At 49.3% G+C, this 18,152-nt stretch overlaps 1 protein-coding gene across 1 annotated transcript in view; it reads left to right on the top strand.

Moving 5' to 3' along the window:
- The window catches only part of LOC139230628 (reelin domain-containing protein 1-like), a 122,311-nt gene that overhangs the window by 83,816 nt on the left and 20,343 nt on the right, over positions 1–18,152 (top strand). Inside the window, 1 exon segment of the mRNA XM_070862445.1 lies at positions 16,327–16,549. Within this exon segment, the coding sequence (XP_070718546.1) occupies positions 16,327–16,549 (223 nt within the window).

Genomic DNA, 18,152 nt, shown 5'->3' with positions numbered 1-18,152 from the left:
ATTTTGTTAACCCCATATACGCATGCTAATGCCTCTTTGTCGACCATACTGTAGGCTCTATAAGTCTTAGACAGACTTCTATATGCGAATGCAACCGGTTGAAGTTTGCCCGATACATTGGTTTGCTGTAACACACAGCCGATCCCGTATGAAGATGCATCACAAGCTAGCACTAATCGTTTACACGGGTCATATAGTACAAGTAACTCATTGGAAAAAAATAGGTTTCTGGCCTTCTCAAAGGCTGTCTTTTGAGATTTACCGCAAACCAGTCATCACCCTTACATAGCAACATGTGCAATGGTTCCAGCAAAGTGATTAACCCGGGTAGAAAGTTACTATTATGCTCATAATAAAGGATGAAACTGAGTACTGTAAGCAATGAGTAAGTGTGACCTTAGCTCCTTTAATTAGACTCCAGAGTGCAGGTACCGTGTGGGAGGCCTGCTTATATACAGTGCTCACAAGGGATGCTGGGATCCCTTGGGACTCCAACAGGTAGGCCCTCTGGTGGTGGTGTGATACAGGCTGCCAAGGGTTAAATACATAACATCACTCCCTCATAAAGTCAATAGTACACTTATTTACAGGGTGAGACGATCTGAGGCTTTTCGCTCCCTTGTCGATCGTCTCGATACAAAAGCAGATGTGGGTGAGTTGGTCAGTTCTTCACTGAGCTGCTGGGCAGCCGGCCTTGCCGGGCTGCTGGGGATGGTGAGTTCGGCTTTGTGGTCAACCGTGATGTCGGTTGCCACTTGTGTGTATGATGGATGGTCGAAGTTGGTGGTGTCCTCTTCGGGTGGCTCGTAGCTGTTAGTGAACCACAATTTGGTTTGGTCCAAATGCTTTCTGCACGTTAGTCCATTGGCCAATTTGACCTGAAACACCCTACTCCCCTCTTTGGCTATGACTGTGCCAGTGAGCCATTTATGACCATGTCCATAATTGAGCACAAACACAGGGTCATTGACCTCAATATCGCATGACAACTTTGCACGATCATGGTACATGCTTTGTTGATGCTGCCTGCCCTCAACGTGATCGTGGAGATCAGGGTGGACCAGAGAGAGTCTTGTTTTGAGTGCCCTTTTCATGAGCAGCTCAGCTGGGGGAACCCCGGTGAGCGAGTGGAGTCTGGTGCAGTAGCTGAGCAGAACTCGGGATAGTCGGGTCTGCAGGAAGCCTTCCGACACGCGTTTCAAGCTTTGCTTGGTGGTTTGAACTGCCCGTTCTGCCTGGCCGTTGGATGCAGACTTGAACGGGGCAGATGTGACGTGCTTTATCCCATTGTGGGTCATGAATTCCTTGAATTCAGCACTGGTAAAACACGGCCCATTGTCGCATACTGGGACATCAGGCAGGCCGTGTGTGGCAAACATGGCTCATTGGCTTTCGATGGTGGCAGTGGACGTGCTTACAGACATTATTACACATTCAATCCATTTTGAATAAGCATCCACAACAACCAAGAACATTTTGCCTAGAATTGGGCCCGCATAGTCAACGTGGATACTAGACCACGGTTTGGAGAGCCCCGAATACAAACTTAGCGGTGCCTCTCTGGGTGCATTGCTCAGTTGAGAGCAAGTATTGCATTGACGCCGCATGACTCTAAATCTGAGTCGATGCCGGGCCACCATACATGGGATCTGGCTGTGGCTTTTTTCATTACAGGACCACGCGATTATTTTGTCTTTGTGCCTGTGGAATGGTTAAATCTATTCCTGCATCTCTGCTGGGATGCTGGACCAGCTCCCATGGAGGACACCGTTTTTTACCAGGGACAGTAAAGGATCCTGGCTGGTCCAGGTCCTGATCTGGCGGGCCGTAACGGTTGACTTTTCATTTTCGAATTCATCCATCACCATGAGCAAGCCTGCAGGCTGTGCCATTTCCACCCCGGTGGTGGGCAATAGTAGACGACTGAGAGCATCAGCACAGTTCTCTGTGCCCGGTCTGTGGCGGATTACATAGTTATATGCCGACAGCCGTGAGCGCCCATCTTTGGATGCGGGCAGAGTCATTGGTGTTAATCCCTTTGCTCTCTGAGAATAGCGATATGAGCGGCTTATGGTCAGTTTCAAGCTCAAACTTGAGACCAAACAAATACTGGTGCATTTTTTTCAACTCGTAAACACATGCCAGAGCTTCTTTTTCAATCATGCTGTAAGCCCTTTCGGCCTTGGACAGACTCCTGGATGCATAAGCGACCGGTTGCAAAATCCCCAACTCGTTAGCCTGTTGTAACACACACCCGACCCCGTATGATGACTCATCGCAAGCTAGCACTAATTGTTTACATGGGTTATACAGAACAAGCAGTTTGTTTGAACATAACAGCTTTCTGGCTTTCTCATAGGCAGCCTCTTGTGAATTGCCCCATACACAGTCGTCTCTCTTGCACAGTCGCTCATGTAGGGGTTCTAGCAAGGTGCTTAACCCAGGAAGGAAATTACCAAAATAGTTGAGTCCCAGGAACAATCACAGCTCCATCACGTTCTGTGGTCTCAGCGCGTTCTTGATGTCCTCTGTCTTGGCGTCAGTGATACGGATGCCGTCTGCCGTGATTCTTCTTCCCAAGAACTCGACCTCTGGCACCAGGAAAACACACTTCGAGCGTTTCAACCTGAGTCCCACGTGATCTAGCCGACTTAGAACCTCTTCCAGATTCTTCACGTGTTCGATGGTGTCCCGACCTGTGACCAGTATGTCGTCCTGGAAAACCACGGTGCGTGGGACCGACTTTAGCAGGCTCTCCATGTTCCGTTGGAAAATTGCCGTGGCCAAACGAATCCCGAATGGGCATCTATTATAAATGAACAGACCTTTGTGCATGTTGATGCAGGTGAGGCCTTTCGAAGATTCCTCCAGCTCCTGCGTCATGTAGGCTGAGGTCAAGTCCAATTTGGTGAACGTCTTTCCTCCAGCCAGGGTCGCAAATAGGTCGCCTGCCTTGGGTAGTGGGTACTGATCCTGCAGCGAAAAACGGCGAATCGTTACTTTATAGTCCCCACAAATTCTGACCGTGCCGTCACCTTTGAGTACCGGGACAATCGGACTGGCTCACTCGTTGAATTCCAGTGGCGCGATGATGCCTTCTCGCTGCAGCTTGTCCAGTTCAATTTCCACTTTCTCTCGCATCATGTACAGTACCGCCCATGCCTTGTAGTGGATGGGCCACATACCGGGAACCAAATGGATCTGCACTTTTGCCCCCGAGAAACTTCCAATGCCTAGCTCGAACAACAAGGAAATTTGCTCAGAACCTGGGCACATGAGGCGTCATTGACGAACGAAAGCGTTCGGATGTCGTCCCAGTTCCAGCGGATTTTTCCCAGCCAGCTTCTGCCGAACAGTGCGGGGCCATCCCCTGGCACGATCCATAGTGGGAGTTCGTGCACTGCTCCGTCATAGGAGACTTTTACTGCTGCACTGCCAATTACAGGGATCAGCTCTTTGGTGTAAGTTCTTAGCTTGGTATGAATGGGGCTGAGCTTGGGCCTGTGTGCCTTGTTGCACCACAGCCTGTCGAAGGCCTTTTTGCTCATTACGGACTGACTCGCACCCGTATCCAGTTCCATAGATACTGGAATTCCATTCAGTTCAACTTTTAACATTATACGTGGACATTTCGTGGTGAAGGTATGTACCCCGTACACTTCTGCCTCCTCGGTTTCAGTCTCTAGCTCAGCCTGATCCACTGTGAATCGATCTTCCTCTGCAACGTGGTAGTTTGCAGGGTTTGCAGCTCGCCTGCACATTTGCTGGAGGTGTCCCACTGTTCTGCAGCTGTTACACACATAGTGCTTGAAGCGGCATTGATAGGGCGATGATCACCTCCACAGTACCAACAAGGTGTTAACTGTCTCGCATTAACGCTTGATGGCGGACTCTGAGTCATCTGAGGTCGTGCAGCAGCCAGTGTGTACGTTCTGCCATGTATATTCCTGCTCGAAAACGACGTTACTTTGTGCACAGTACTTGCCGAAACCTCTTTATGCTGCAAAATTTGTTTGGTGTTATCGCTGGTGGACAAAAATGCCTGGGCTATCGTTATGGCTTTGCTCAGTTTCGGTATTTCAACAGTCAGTAGTTTGTGAAGGATAACCTCATGGCCAATGCTATGCACAAAAATGTCTCTCGGCATTTGTTCAAGAAATCCATCAAATTCGCAATGTCTTGCAAGGCGCCTTAGTTCAGCGACGTAGCTCGCCACTTCCTGGCCCTCCGACTGTTGACACATGTAGAACCGATACCTCGCCATCAAAACGCATTCCTTAAGAGTTAGGTGCTCCCGGACCAGCGTACACAATTCTTCATAGGATTTGGTTGTTGGTTTTACCGGAGCTAGAAGATTCTTCATGAGGCCATCAGTTGTTGCCCCACAGACGGTAAGGAGGATCGCCCTTCGTTTGGCAGCGAATTCATCCCCTTCCAGCTTGTTGGCCATGAAGTATTGGTCGAGTCTCTCCACGAAGGTCTCCCCATCATCCCCTTCAGAGAACTTCTCCAGAATACCAACTGTTCTTTGCATTTTCGCGCGGTTGTTCGTTACCTTGTTGCCAATTATTACACTCATAATAAAGGATGAAACTGAGTACTGTAAGCAATGAGTAAGTGTGACCTTAGCACCTTTAATTAGACTCCAGAGTGCAGGTACCGCGTGGGAGGTCTGTTTATATACAGTGCTCACAAGGGATGCTGGGATCCCTTGGGACTCCAACAGGTAGGCCCTCGGTTGGTGGTGTGATACAGGCTGTCAAGGGTTAAATACATAACAGTTACCAAAATAGTTGAAGAGTCCCAGGAACAAACACAGCTCCGTCACATTCTGTAATCTGGGTGCATTCTTGATGGCCTCTGCCTTTGAGTCCGTGGGTCTGATGCCATCTGCCGCAATCTTTCCCCCCAAACATTCGACCTTTGGTGCCAGGAAAACATACTTGGAGCGTTTCAGCCTGAGGCCCACTCTGTCTAGTCGACTTAGAACCTCTTCAAGGTTTGCAGGTGTTGGGTGGTGTCACGACCGGTGATCAGGATGTCGTCTTGAAATACAACAGTGCACGGAACCATTCCAGCAAACTCTCCATGTTCCTCTGGAAGATGGCAGCAGCCGAGCGAATCCCAAAAGGGCACCTGAGGTATATAAACAGTCCTTTGTGCATGTCAATCTTTTTGAAGATTCAGCCAGCCTCTGAGTCATGTAGGCGGAGGTTAGATCCAACTTGGTGAACAACTTCCCCCCCACTAATGTTGCGAACAGGTCATCCTCCTTGGATAACGGGTACTGGTCTTGTAACAAGACTCGGTTGATCGTTACCTTGTAGTTTCCGCAGATTCTGACCGGGCCATCGCTTTTCAACACCGGAACAATCGGACTGGCCCACTCGTTAAACTCAACTGGCGATATGATTCCCTCTCGTTGGAGTCTGTCCAGTTCGATCTCGACTTTCTCCCTCATCATATATGGAACCGCTCGAGCCTTGTGATGAACGGGCCTTGCATCGGGGACTAGATGGATCTGCACCTTGGCGCCTGTGAAGTTGCCGATGCCTGATTCAAATAGCGATGGAAACTTGCTCAGCACTTGGTGCTTGAGGCATCATCCACTGAAGATAGTGCTTTGATGTTGTCCCAGTTCCATCAAATCTTTCCCAGCCAGCTTCTGCCAAACAGCATTGGGCCATCGCCTGGTACAATCCACAGTGATAAATCATGCACAGCTCCATCGTACGATACCTTAACTGCTGCACTGCCAATGACTGGTATGAGCTCTTTGGTGTAGGTGTGCAGCTTTGTCTGAATTGGGCTCAGTTTGGGCCTTTGTGCCTTGTTGCCCCAAAAGCCTTCTGGGTCATAATTGACTGACTCGCCCCCGTGTCCAACTCCATTGATACCGGAATACCGGTCAATTTGACTTTCAGCATGATAGGAGGGCTCTTGGTGGTGAAGGTGTGTACCCCATACACTTTTTCCTCGTATTGAGTTGCCTCTCTTGTTTGTTCTGCGTGATCTGCGCCGGATCGATCATCCTCTGCTGACTCTGCCACGTGGTGAGTCACAGCACTCTTGCACATTCGCTGGAGGTGCCTCATTGTCTCGCAGCCTTTGCACACGTAGTGCTTGAATCGACATTGATGGGCTCGATGATTACCCCCGCAGCGCCAACATGGTGCTAGTGGATTTGCATTCACGCCCAATGGCGGTCTCTGTCATCCTAGATCTTGCAGCTGCAGATGTGTAGGCCCTGCCATATGCAGTTCTACCTGCTAGCGACATTATTTTATGCACAGTACTTGCTGGTGAGCTTCGATGCTGGGAAGATATCTGTCTGGTATTATTACTCATGGATATGAGTGCCTGGGCTATCGTGATGGCTTTGCTCAGGTCTAGGGATTCGACGAACAGCAGCTTACGGAGAATGACCTCGTGGCCGATGCCAAGCAGAAAAAAATCCCGCAGCATTTCCCCCAAAACTCCAGCAAATTCGCAAGTTCCCGCAAGGCGTCTCAGGTTGCCAACATAACTCGCCACGTCCTGGCCCTCGGAGCGGTGGTACGTGTAGAAGCGATACCTGGCCATTAAGACACTCTTTTTTGGCTTGAGGTGGTTCCGAACCAGCGTACACAACTCTGTATATTTCTTCTCCGTTGGTTTCTCCGGTGCTAGCGGATTCTTGATGAGGCCGTATATTGTGGAGCCACACACGGTGAGGAGAATCGCCCTGCGCTTGATCGCTTTATCATCCCCATCCAGTTCGTTGGCCACGAAGTACTGGTCGAGACGCTCAACGAAGGCTTCCCAATCATCACCCTCTACAAATCTCTCTAAAATACCAACGGCAGCCATGACCGCGTGAAAGCTCGTAATCTGTTACTCATCGCCAATTGTTAATATGGAAGAACTCCACAAGACTGAGTACTGTGAGCTAAAACTGATGTGACCTTAGTCTCTTTAATACAACTCCAGAGTCCCCAAGCAGCATGGCAGACAATCTTTTATACTCCCTTGCACGAAGTGTGCAGATGACCCTTGGGCCTCAAACAGTTGTGCCCTCTGGTGGCAAGTCTTACACAGTTACAATGTTTACATACATAACAATTTCAACAACAAAACTGCTGCTCATTGGCTTAATGCTCAACAGGTGAATCAATATCAGGACCAGTTTAATTCACAATCATGTGTGACTCAGGCTTTTTCTATTACTTAAGGGGGAGGTGCATTGATGCTACAGCACCTCATTGTCAGGGCAGATGGATTTGCAGCTTCCCGAACAAGCCCGAGGGGTGTACACATAAATGGCAGATCGTTGTACCAGAGTGAGAGCCAAGAGGTTCTCCAATGAAGCTCTGAGGCACTTGTAGTGGCTGTGGAGAGGAGGCAGCGGCAGGGGCAGGAAGCCCTGGCCCCATACGTCATGTACCATGTGGCAGGAGATAGCGGACCATGTGACAGCCAGCACTGTGGTGCAGAAAGAAGATTAATGGCCTAAAACGGACGGTCAAGGTGAGTGAAGGTTTCAGCCAATGCCACATACCACCATCTGCACCACAAGCCTCACACACTGCTCAATGCACAACACCCCAGCACTCACCTACCAACACTTGCACCTCACAATCAAAGCTTCACTTCACACTCACAACCTTACCATTGCTGCAACACTCACACCCACATCTCACACCTTGCACACACTGACAGCTATTCAACTATGGCAGGCCCATCATCCAAACACATTGCACCACACTCATTCACACACTTCTCTTTCTGTTGCAGGCAAAGGTGGCACATAATTGTTGGGAGCAGCAATAGACAGGCAGACATGCAGGACTTCAGCCAGCTGGAGGAGCGAGTACTCCAGATCATAGAGGCCATGGCAACCGGCGAGATTCAACCCTTTGGGGACAATAACGGTATGTTCATTCCTAATCATTCTTCTCAAATCCCACTTCCCCCTCAGCCCACAATCTTTTCTCACTTTCAAGCTAGTCAAGCTGCATGCATGCGTTTCTGGCTGTTCACAGCCCCCCACCTCCCCTCACCATAACCTGATTCTTGTGCCTTTCTGCTTGTGCCTTTCTCCTTTTAGATAATCAATGAGCACAAAGCAGCCTGTCCCCGATGTAATCGAAGAGAGCCAGGGGAGAAGAAGAAGAAGAAGAAGAAGAAGAAGACAGCGCTTCACTGCATCGCTCACTCGCAGACATCAGTTCAGAAACTGGCACTACGTGTACTTTAGAGGCTAGTGGAGAAGCGGAATATGCACAGGGTGAAGCACCGGGCATGAGTGAGCTGCAGCAAAGCCAGGGGGAAACGATAGCTCTGGGCGAATTCTGCTGCACAGGACTCCGATGGGGACCTGGATGGGGTGGCCTTCAGAAGAAGGGTGTTGGGCATGCACACTGAATTGATAGGTGCAATGGCAAGCCTGCCTGAGAGCATCTCTGCAATGTCAAGGAGCATGGAGGAATTCATCTCCAACATTGCAGGGAGCCCATTAGTTCCAGCCTGGAAATGATGGTACATTCCCAAAGAGATCGTGTCAACCCAGACATGATGGTGCACAAGATTGGCAATGTCGCAGCTCCCAGTGTAGCACAAACAGAAACGACCCAGAGTCTTAGGGGCTGAAATTGCCCCTTTTTTGCGCTCCATTAGTGCCGCCGGGAGGCGCTAACGGGGCACAATTGTCTTTTTGCCTGGGGGAGGGTGGTGGTTGCGCCTGGGAATTTTGGGGGGTGATTTGAAGTTAGCACTGTACATGCCAACCCCTTTGCACCCCACGGGTGAAATCGCCCCGCGGGATGCGAGGCTGGTGCGGGCCGATGTCCGCACCCGCTTCTCGGTGGGGCAGACATTTACCCGGAACACCCCTTAAAGGGGAGGCTGTATAAGCCGCAGGTCACCATTTTTTTTTTTTGCCGAGCTGAATCTTCCGTCGGCCTGACAATAGCAGCCCTCATCTCGACCGTGCCAGCATCACGCGGCTCGGCACTCCTCGTTGGGTGCCAGGCTGCTGGCCCGGTCAAGATTGTCCCTAATGGTCCAGTGGTGGCTACCAAAGGACCTGCAGAGTCTGCAGTGGCCCTCCCCTTTAACTGAAGGGGAGGGGTGTTGTGGCACGTCTGCTCGGCACTGATGCCTCGGGAGCACCCCTGAGACAGTGCTCCGCCTCGTTTGTGGGGCGCAAAGGGCAATTTCACACCGAGAATGGGGCGCAGGGCAATTCCGGCCCCTTAGTGCTGCTGCAGGAGCTCAGACCGCTGTCATGCAGTCTCAGCTTGAAGCCACCCAAGCTCTGACTGCTGACAACGTAGCTGGGTTTCCAATTGTTGACTGTGGCTTGCAGGGTGTCGCAGCAGGCCAGCAATCTGAATCATTTTGCAAAAATTAATAAACTCACTAAGTCTTGGATGAGAGCAAGTGTTAAATTGGAGCAGGAAATGACGGATTGGTCAAGGGTTGCTTTTGTGAGGTGATGATAATGATATTTTTGAAAGGTACCTCAGGATAGCATGGTTGCAGGAGGTCGTTGAATGAGGAAGCAATCAAGTGAGCAGGAGGTGAGTCTCATGTTATATTCTGTAGTCAGGATGAGAAAAGACCATCAGGCTGACACACACTCACCCCACTTCATACTGGACTCGTCCCTCTATAACCCCACTTCCTGGGAGAGACAAAAATAAAGGAACCAGTAGCCAATTCCGGAATCTCTCAGAAATCCTGACCCCTCAAAAATACTCCGGAAAGTCTCAGCATCTTGGCTAGATTAGGAATGGCCCAGGCTTTAGAGTGGGTCACACATCCACTTCCTTATCTAGCAAGATGGTTATAGATCCGTGTGGGCAATTATTTGAGCTGGGGGGCCAATTAACAAGTTTTAGTGAGCTATTGCGGGCAGCTCACCAATGTTCTCCCTAAGGTGCGCGGCAGCGCGGTCGCGCATTAATTGCAAGACCCAGTGCAGGTTGTTCACCAGCTCTTGCCGCTGGAAGAGAGACCGCGCATGTGCGGCAGCTGTTTAAAAGGACCGTGCACGAAAAAAATGAGGGGGAACATTGCCACACACACAAAATAAATCATATTAACAACAACTACCATTAAAATTAAAAACAGTGAATGCAATGTCCAATATACTCAGATCCATTTAGTTATACCTCCACTATGCTAATTAAGTGGGATAATATTAAAACGAGTGACTAATTGTGCAAAAATTAATTCCTGGAGCCAGAGCAGGAGAGACATTAGGCCAGCTTCAAGATACAAAAGGGAAGCAGATCTGCATCAGACATATAGCTGCATTCCCGGCAGCTTTTTTTTATTTCCCTGATTCAGGGTCACAGCCGACTCCCAGGGCGCAGTAACCCTGAGCGAGCTTTCCTCGGGGGTGGGGGCCTCGCTACTCCCCAAAGAAATTATCATGGCTCACCAGACCCTCTGTGAGGAATTGGATGAACTCTCGCAGGATTTGGATTGCGAAGTTCCAGACCATAAAGACGCAAATAAATTGTACAAAGTCAAATGGATTTTGGAAGAGGATGAAAGGTTGAAGATGCTTTTTTTAAAAAAATTCGTTCATGAGACGTTAGCGTTACTGGCAAGGCCAGCATTTAGCGCCCATCCCTACTTACCCTTGAGAAGGTGGTGGTGAGCTACCTTCTTGAACCGCAGCAGTCCATGTGGTGAAGGTACTACCACAGTGCTGATAGGGAGGGAGTTCCAGGATTTTGACACAGCAACGATGAATGAAAGGCGATATATTTCCATGTCAGTATAGTGTGTAACTTGGAGGAGAATGTGGAGGTGATGTTGTTCCCATGTGCCTGCTGCCTTCTAGGTGGTAGAGGTCGCGAATTTAGGAGGTGCTGCCAAAGAATGCTTGGCAAGTTGCTGCAGTGCATCTTGTAGATGGTACACACCGCAACCATGGTACGTCAGTGATGGAGGGAGTGAACATTTAAGATGGTGGATGGGGTGCCAATTAAGCGGGCTGCTTTGTCCTCGATGGTGTCGAGCTTCTTGAATGTTGTTGGCGCTGCACTCATCCAGGCACGTGGAGTGTATTCCATCACACTCCAGGCTTGTACCTTGTAGATGGTGGAAAGGCTTTGGGGAGTAAGGAGGTGAGACACTCGCTGCAGAATACTCAACCTGCTCTTGTTACCACAGTATTTGTGTGGCTGGTCCAGTTAAGTTTCTGGTCAATGGTGACCCCTCCCCGCCCCACCCCCGGATACTGATGGTGGGGAATTTGGCAATGGTAATGCCGTTGAATGTCAAAGGGAGCTGGTTAGACTAGCGCTTATTGGAGATAGTCATTGCCTGGCCATTTTGTGACACGAATGTTACGCTGTTAAAGCAATATGGCAAAGTGACTGGAAACTTATGGAAAGACTCAGACAAATATGCAGCTCGAACTATGGCATTCTATTTATGTCCCTGTCATGTATTCTACTGTCATTGTAATCCATGTATAAACTCACCTAAGTTGTACACCGTGAGAACACTGACCACTAGGTGGTGAACTTGTGGGAGACACTCCTAACCTGGACTTTCAGGTATAAAAGGGGAAGCTCCACCCACCTTCATCACTTCAGTGCTGGCTAATAAAGGACTGGTCACAGAGTGACCTTCTCTCTAGTATGGGGCTCGTGTGCATTTGTACTGTGTGGTAAGGACATATTATTGGCGACGAGAAACTGGGATTTAAACCACGCGAGCATGGCCACTAGCAGCACAGACGAGAGGTACTGTGTTGGTGATGATTGGGACGATTTTATTGAGACGACAGCAAAGTTTCGTCACTAAGGAACGGCTGGGACAGGATTCGGCCGACAAACGCAGGGCTCAGCTCCTGACGGTTTGTGGATCCAGGACGTACTCCCTGATGAAGGACCTCCTAGCGCCAGAGAAGCCGGCGGACAAGACTTTTGAAGAGCTCAGTAAGTTGATCGGGGAACACTTTATACCGGCGAGCAGCATGCACATGGCGAGACACCGGTTTTACACGCACCGGCAGTGAGAAGGGCAAAGCGTTCCAGACTTCGTGGCAGACCGCCGGCGACTGGCGAGCCTATGTAAGTTCCCAGATCCATGCAGAGCGGAGATGCTGCAAGACTTTTTTATTGAGGGCACGCTGGGGTTTTCAGGAAACTAATTGAGACCAAAGACTTGACCCTGGAAATGCCGGCTTTGATGGCCCAGACATTTATCTCCGGGGAGGAAGAGACCAGAATTATGTTTGACAAAAATCTTGGTTTAAATGCAGCAAATGGACAGGGAGTCAACATTGTTAACGCGGCACACAGTTCTCCAGGCAGATGGAGGCAATCGGACATGCCCGAGCATGTAGTCGAACCCAAAGGGGGAGTTCAACAGAGACAATGGCTAGCTGAACGGTGATTCATGCCATTGCAAGGGATAATGGGGCCATCAACACCTGTCAATGGTGTGTTTAAGGACAGTTACAGAGACAGTCAGACGATCGGCTGGTAATGGACCTTTTGTTTCCAATAACGGTTCATGTTGGAGATGTAGAGGCAAACACACAGCCAGAGCTTACAGGTATCAGCAATATACCTGCAGAAACTGCAACGTCAGCGGTCACTTGGCGCGTATGTCCAGGAAGCCTGCAGCCAGGTTGATATACGAGGAGGACGGGCCCAATGTAAGCCCTACGAGGCCAAATGGACACTGGGGGAAATCGCTGGAAGCTGAAGTTCAGCGAGTTCATGTGGGGTACATATACAGTTCATACACCAGGACGCCACCAATAATGATGAAAGTGCTCCTCAATGGCATCCCAGTATCAATGGAGCTAGACACTGGGGCCAGCCAGTTCCCAAACAGTTCGACAAGTTATGGGCGTCCAAGGCCAGGAGGCCAAAGTTATTGCCGACTGACGCACAGCTACGGACATATACAAAGAAGATCATTCCGGTGTTAGGCAGCGCCACGGTAGTCGTGACCCACAAAGATTCGGAGAACAGGTTGCCACTCTGGATTGTCCCAGGGGACGGTCCTACACTGCTGGGAAGGAGTTGGCTTGCTGTCATGAACTGGAAATGGGGCGATATCAATGCAATTTCTTCTGTGGAGCGAATATCATGCTCACAGGTCCTGGATAAATTTGACTCACTATTTCAACCCGGCATTGGCACTTTCATGGGGACCAAGGTAGTGATTCACATAAACCTGGACGCCAGGCGAGTACACCACAAGGCCAGAGCGGTGCCGTACATGATGCGGGAAAAGATAGAGGGCGAATTGGACCACCTGCTGAGGGAAGGCATCATCTCGCCAGTCGAATTCAGTGACTGGGCAAGCCCGATTGCGCCGGTGCTCAAGGCAGATGGGTCGGTCAGGATATGTGGTGATTACAAGGCCACCATCAATCGGGTGTCACTCCAAGACCATACCCATTACCGAGAGCGGAGGACCTCTTTGCGACGCTATCCGGTGGCAAACTTTTTTCAAAATTGGACCTGACCTCAGCTTACATGACCCAGGAGCTGGCGAGTGAGTCAAAGAAGCTGACCACCATCACGACACAAGGGGTTGTTTGAGTACAACAGATGTCCGTTCGGGATTCGCTCGGCCGCCGCGATCTTTCAACAAAACATGGAAAGTCTCCAAGTCGATTCCAAGGACGGTGGTTTTTCAAGACGACATCCTCATCACGGGTTGCGATACTGAAGAACACTTCCACAACCTGGAGGAGGTGCTACGCAGACTGGACCGGGTAGGTCTGTGACTGAAAAAGGCGAAGTACGTCTTCTTAGCTCCAGAGGTAGAATTCCTGGGGACGAGGGTAGTAGCAGACGGGATCAGACCTACTGCGTCCAAAATGGAAGCGATCCAGAGAACACCCAGACCCCGTAACACGATGGAGCTGCATTCGTTCCTGGGGCTCCTGAACTATTTTGGTAACTTTCTTCCCAAATTGAGCACGCTGTTAGAGCCACTACACATGCTCCTACGCAAAGGTCACGAATGGGTCTGGGGGGACAGCTAGGAAAGGGCTTTTGATCGAGCATGCAATTTGTTATGCTCCAACAATCTGTTAAAACAAGTTTCTTACATGCATCATATAGCGTTAACATGCGATGTGTCGTCCCATGGGGTCGGGTGTGTGTTGCAGCATGTGAATGCTAAGGGTCAGTTACAGCCGGTAGCTTATGCCTCCAGAAGTCTGTCCCAGGCAGAAAGGGGCTACGGGATGGTAGAAAAGGAAGCGCTTGCATGTGTATATGCAGTAAAAAAAAAAATGCACCAGTACCTGTTTGGCAGGAAATTTGAGCTGGAGACAGATCACAAACCCCTAACGTCCCTTTTGGCCGATAACAAGGCCATAAATGCAAATGCATCGGACTGCATACAGAGGTGGGTACTCACGTTAGCTGCCTATGACTATACAATTCGGCACAGACCAGGCACTGAAAACTGCGCCGATGCACTCAGCAGGCTCCCACTAGCCACCACTGAGGGGGCAACCGAGCATGCTGCTGAGATGGTCATGGCTGTTGAAGCTTTCGAAAGCGAAGGCTCACCCGTGACAGCCCGTCGGATCAAAGTCTGGACAAATAGAGACCCACTTCTGCCTTTAGTCAAGAAATGTGTCTGAATGGGGACTGGGCAGCCACGTACGGGGCATGCCCTGAGGAATTTAAACATTTCACAGGCACAAGGATAAACTCTCGATTCAGGCCGATTGCCTATTATGGGGAAACCGAGTAATCATGCCCCAGATGGGCAGAGATGCATTCATCCGAGAACTCCACAATGAGCACCTGGGCATTGTCATGATGAAGGCAATTGCCAGGTCACGCCTTTGGTGGCCAGGGATAGATGCAGACATGGAACTTTGTGTTCGCAGGTGCAACACGTGTGCCCAGCTGGGCAATGCGCCCAGGGAAGCCCCCCTTAGCCCCTGGACCTGGCCCGCCAAGCCTTGGTCACGCATCCATGTGGACTATGCAGGTCCTTTCATGGGAAAAATGTTTTTGGTTGTAGTAGACGCCTACTCCAAATGGATCGAATGTGACATTCTCAATTCAAGCACATCCTCTGCCACGGTAGAAAGTCTACAGGCAATGTTCACTGCCCATGGTCTACCGGACATCTTGGTCAGCGACAATGGCCCGTGCTTTACAAGCATTGAATTCCAGGACTTCATGGCAGGAAATGGTATCAACCATGTCAGAACGGCACCGTTCAAGCCAGCCTCAAACGGCCATGCGGAATGAGCAGTGCAGATAATCAAACAGGGAATGCTCAGAATTCAAGGGGGTTCCCTACAAAGCCGCTTATCACTCGTCCTGTTGGCCAATAGATCCCGACCACACTCGCTCACCCCACCCGCACAGTTGCTAATGAAAAGGACGCTCAAAACCAGGTTATCCCTCATACACCCCACCATGAAAGAAATTGTTGAGAGCAGGCGCCGGTCACAACGTGACTACCATGACGGGAATGCGAGGGCGCGATGTATTGATGTCAATGACCCTGTCTTTGTCCTCAACTATGCTGCAGGGCCCAAATGGCTCACAGGCAGTGTGATTGCCAAAGGGAATAGGATTTTGGTAGTTAAACTTACTAATGGACAAATCTGCCACAAACACGTGGATCAAACAAAAAGTAGGTTCAGCAACCCCATAGAAGAAGCAGAGGAAGAACACGATGTAGAGTTCACTCCACCACAGGTGACCGAACACCGGAACCAAGTGGAGGAGAGCCCAGTCACTGTGGGCAGTCCGGACAGGCCTGAGGCACCGCAAACAGCAGACACTCAGGCCAGCGCCCAACAACCGGAGCTCCAACTCAGGTGCTCTACAAGGGAGCATAAACCACCAGAGAGACTTAACCTGTGATCCCAATAAGACTTTGGAGGGGAGGTGATGTCATGTATTCTACTGTCATTGTAATCCATGTATGAACTGACCTAAGTTGTACACTGTGAGAACACTGACCACTAGGTGGTGAACTTGTGGGAGACACTCCTAACCTGGACTTTCAGGTATAAAAGGGGAAGCTCCACCCATCTTCGGCACTTCAGTGCTGGCTAATAAAGGACTGGTCACAGAGTGACCTTCTCTCTAGTATGGGCCTCGTGTGCATTTGTACTGTATAGTAAGGACATATTAGTCCCGTCCAGCAGGCCAGATGGAATGAACTGGCAGTCCAGATACGGGCTGCAGACAGTATTTTCCATTCCACTGGTGTAAAGATCACCCAGCTGAAGTATTGTGTGTTGAGAGTAGCTCCTTGAGTAAAGGGAAAGGCCTTCTTGCTCATCTTCTGATATTGATGAATGTCTCTTGTACTTCACAGTGACTGTAAGGAGCACACGAGATTTCATGGGCTTCCTGATACAGGCTCGCCGGGTAGCCGATGACCAAGTGGCTGGGACATTCATTCTCATTTCCTCTGGATCTAAACTACTGAAGTGTTCTGAAGATGGAGATACTGTGACCCACTCAGACAAGTCACTGAAGAGAAACCTCTCCTTTGTCTGGAAAGCACCAGACCAACTCACTGGGGACATCAAGTTTTTGTAATCATTGCCTATAACCTTATTTTACTTATCTAGTTTTGAATGCTATACATTTTCTATAAGAACACAGCAAAGTAGAGAGGGCTTGTAGTGTTGAGATTTCAATGAAAATACAAATTCATCATCCATCCATTCTGAAACATGTCCAATCACTTTCTGAAAAGGTTGGGAGCCTCGCCAGGAGTCTGTGGTAGTGAAGCATTAACTATCCCAGAATGACGCCAGTCCAGTGACATCAGCCCTCACCTGCAATTAATGGGTAGATTTAACCTCCATTTCAGGTTGAATGGAATCATAGAATCATACTGCATGCAAGGAGGCCATTTCAGCCCATCGTGTCCGCACCAGCAGACCAAGAGCTATCCAGTCAATCCCACTTTCCAGCTCTTGGATCGTAGCCCTGTAGGTTGCGACACTTTAAGTGTACATCCAAGTATTTTTTAAATGTGGTGAGGGTTTCTGCCTCTACCACCCTTTCAAGCAGTGAGTTCCAGATTCCAACCACCCTCTGGGTAAAGAAATTTCCTCTCCTATCTCCTCTAAATCTCCCCCCAATTACTTTAAATCTATGCCCCTGGTTGTTGACCCCTCTGCCAAGGGAAACAGGTCCTTTCTATACAGGCTCCTCATAATTTTATATACCTCAATAAGGTCTCCCCTCAGCCTCCACTGTTCCAAAGAAAACAGACCCAAATCTCCAATCTTTCCTCATAGCCAAAATTCTCCAATCCAAGCAACATTCTTGTAAATCTCCTCTGCATCCGTTCCAGTGCAATTACATCTTTTCTATAATATAGTGACCAGAACTGCACGCAGTACTCCAGCTGCGGCCTAACCAGTGTTTTATACAGTTCAAGCATAACCTTCTTGCTATTGTATTCCATGCCTTGACTAATAAAGGCAAGTATTCTATATGCCGCCTTAACCACCTTATCTACCTGGCCCGCTATCTTCAGGGATCTGTGGATGTGCACTCCAAGGTCTCTTTGTTCCTCTATACTTTTCAGTGTCGTAGCATTTAATGTGTATTCCCTTGCCTTTTTAGACCTCCCCAAATGCATTACCTCACACTTACCCGGATTGAATTCCATATGCCACTGTTCTGACCAGTACATTGATATCTTCCTGCAGTCCGCATCTTTCTTCTTCATTATCAACCACATAGCCTACTTTAGTGTCATCTGCAAACTTCTTAATCCCAACATTTAACTCCAAGTCATTGATATATACCACAAAAAGCAAGGACCCAGCACTGAGTTCTGTGGAACCCCACTGGATACAGCCTTCCAGTCACAAAAACACCCATCAACCATTACCCTTTGCTTCCTACTTCTGAGCCAATTTTGGATCCAACTTGTCACTTTGCCCTGGATCCCATGGGCTTTTACTTTCATGACCAGTCTGCCATATGGGACCTTATCAAAAGCTTTGCTGAAATCCATATACACTACATCATACACACAAAATTCAATCAAATTAGTCAGACACGACCTTCCCTTAACAAATCCATGCTGACTGTCCTTGATTAATCTGTGTCTTTCCAAATAAAGATTTATCCTGTCCCTCAGGATTTTTTCCAATAATTTTCCCACCACTGAGGTTA

The sequence above is a fragment of the Pristiophorus japonicus genome, chromosome 2, assembly GCF_044704955.1.
Source record: "Pristiophorus japonicus isolate sPriJap1 chromosome 2, sPriJap1.hap1, whole genome shotgun sequence".
In the NCBI taxonomy this organism is placed as follows: domain Eukaryota; kingdom Metazoa; phylum Chordata; class Chondrichthyes; family Pristiophoridae; genus Pristiophorus; species Pristiophorus japonicus.
This window is presented reverse-complemented; position numbering and strand designations above follow the sequence as displayed.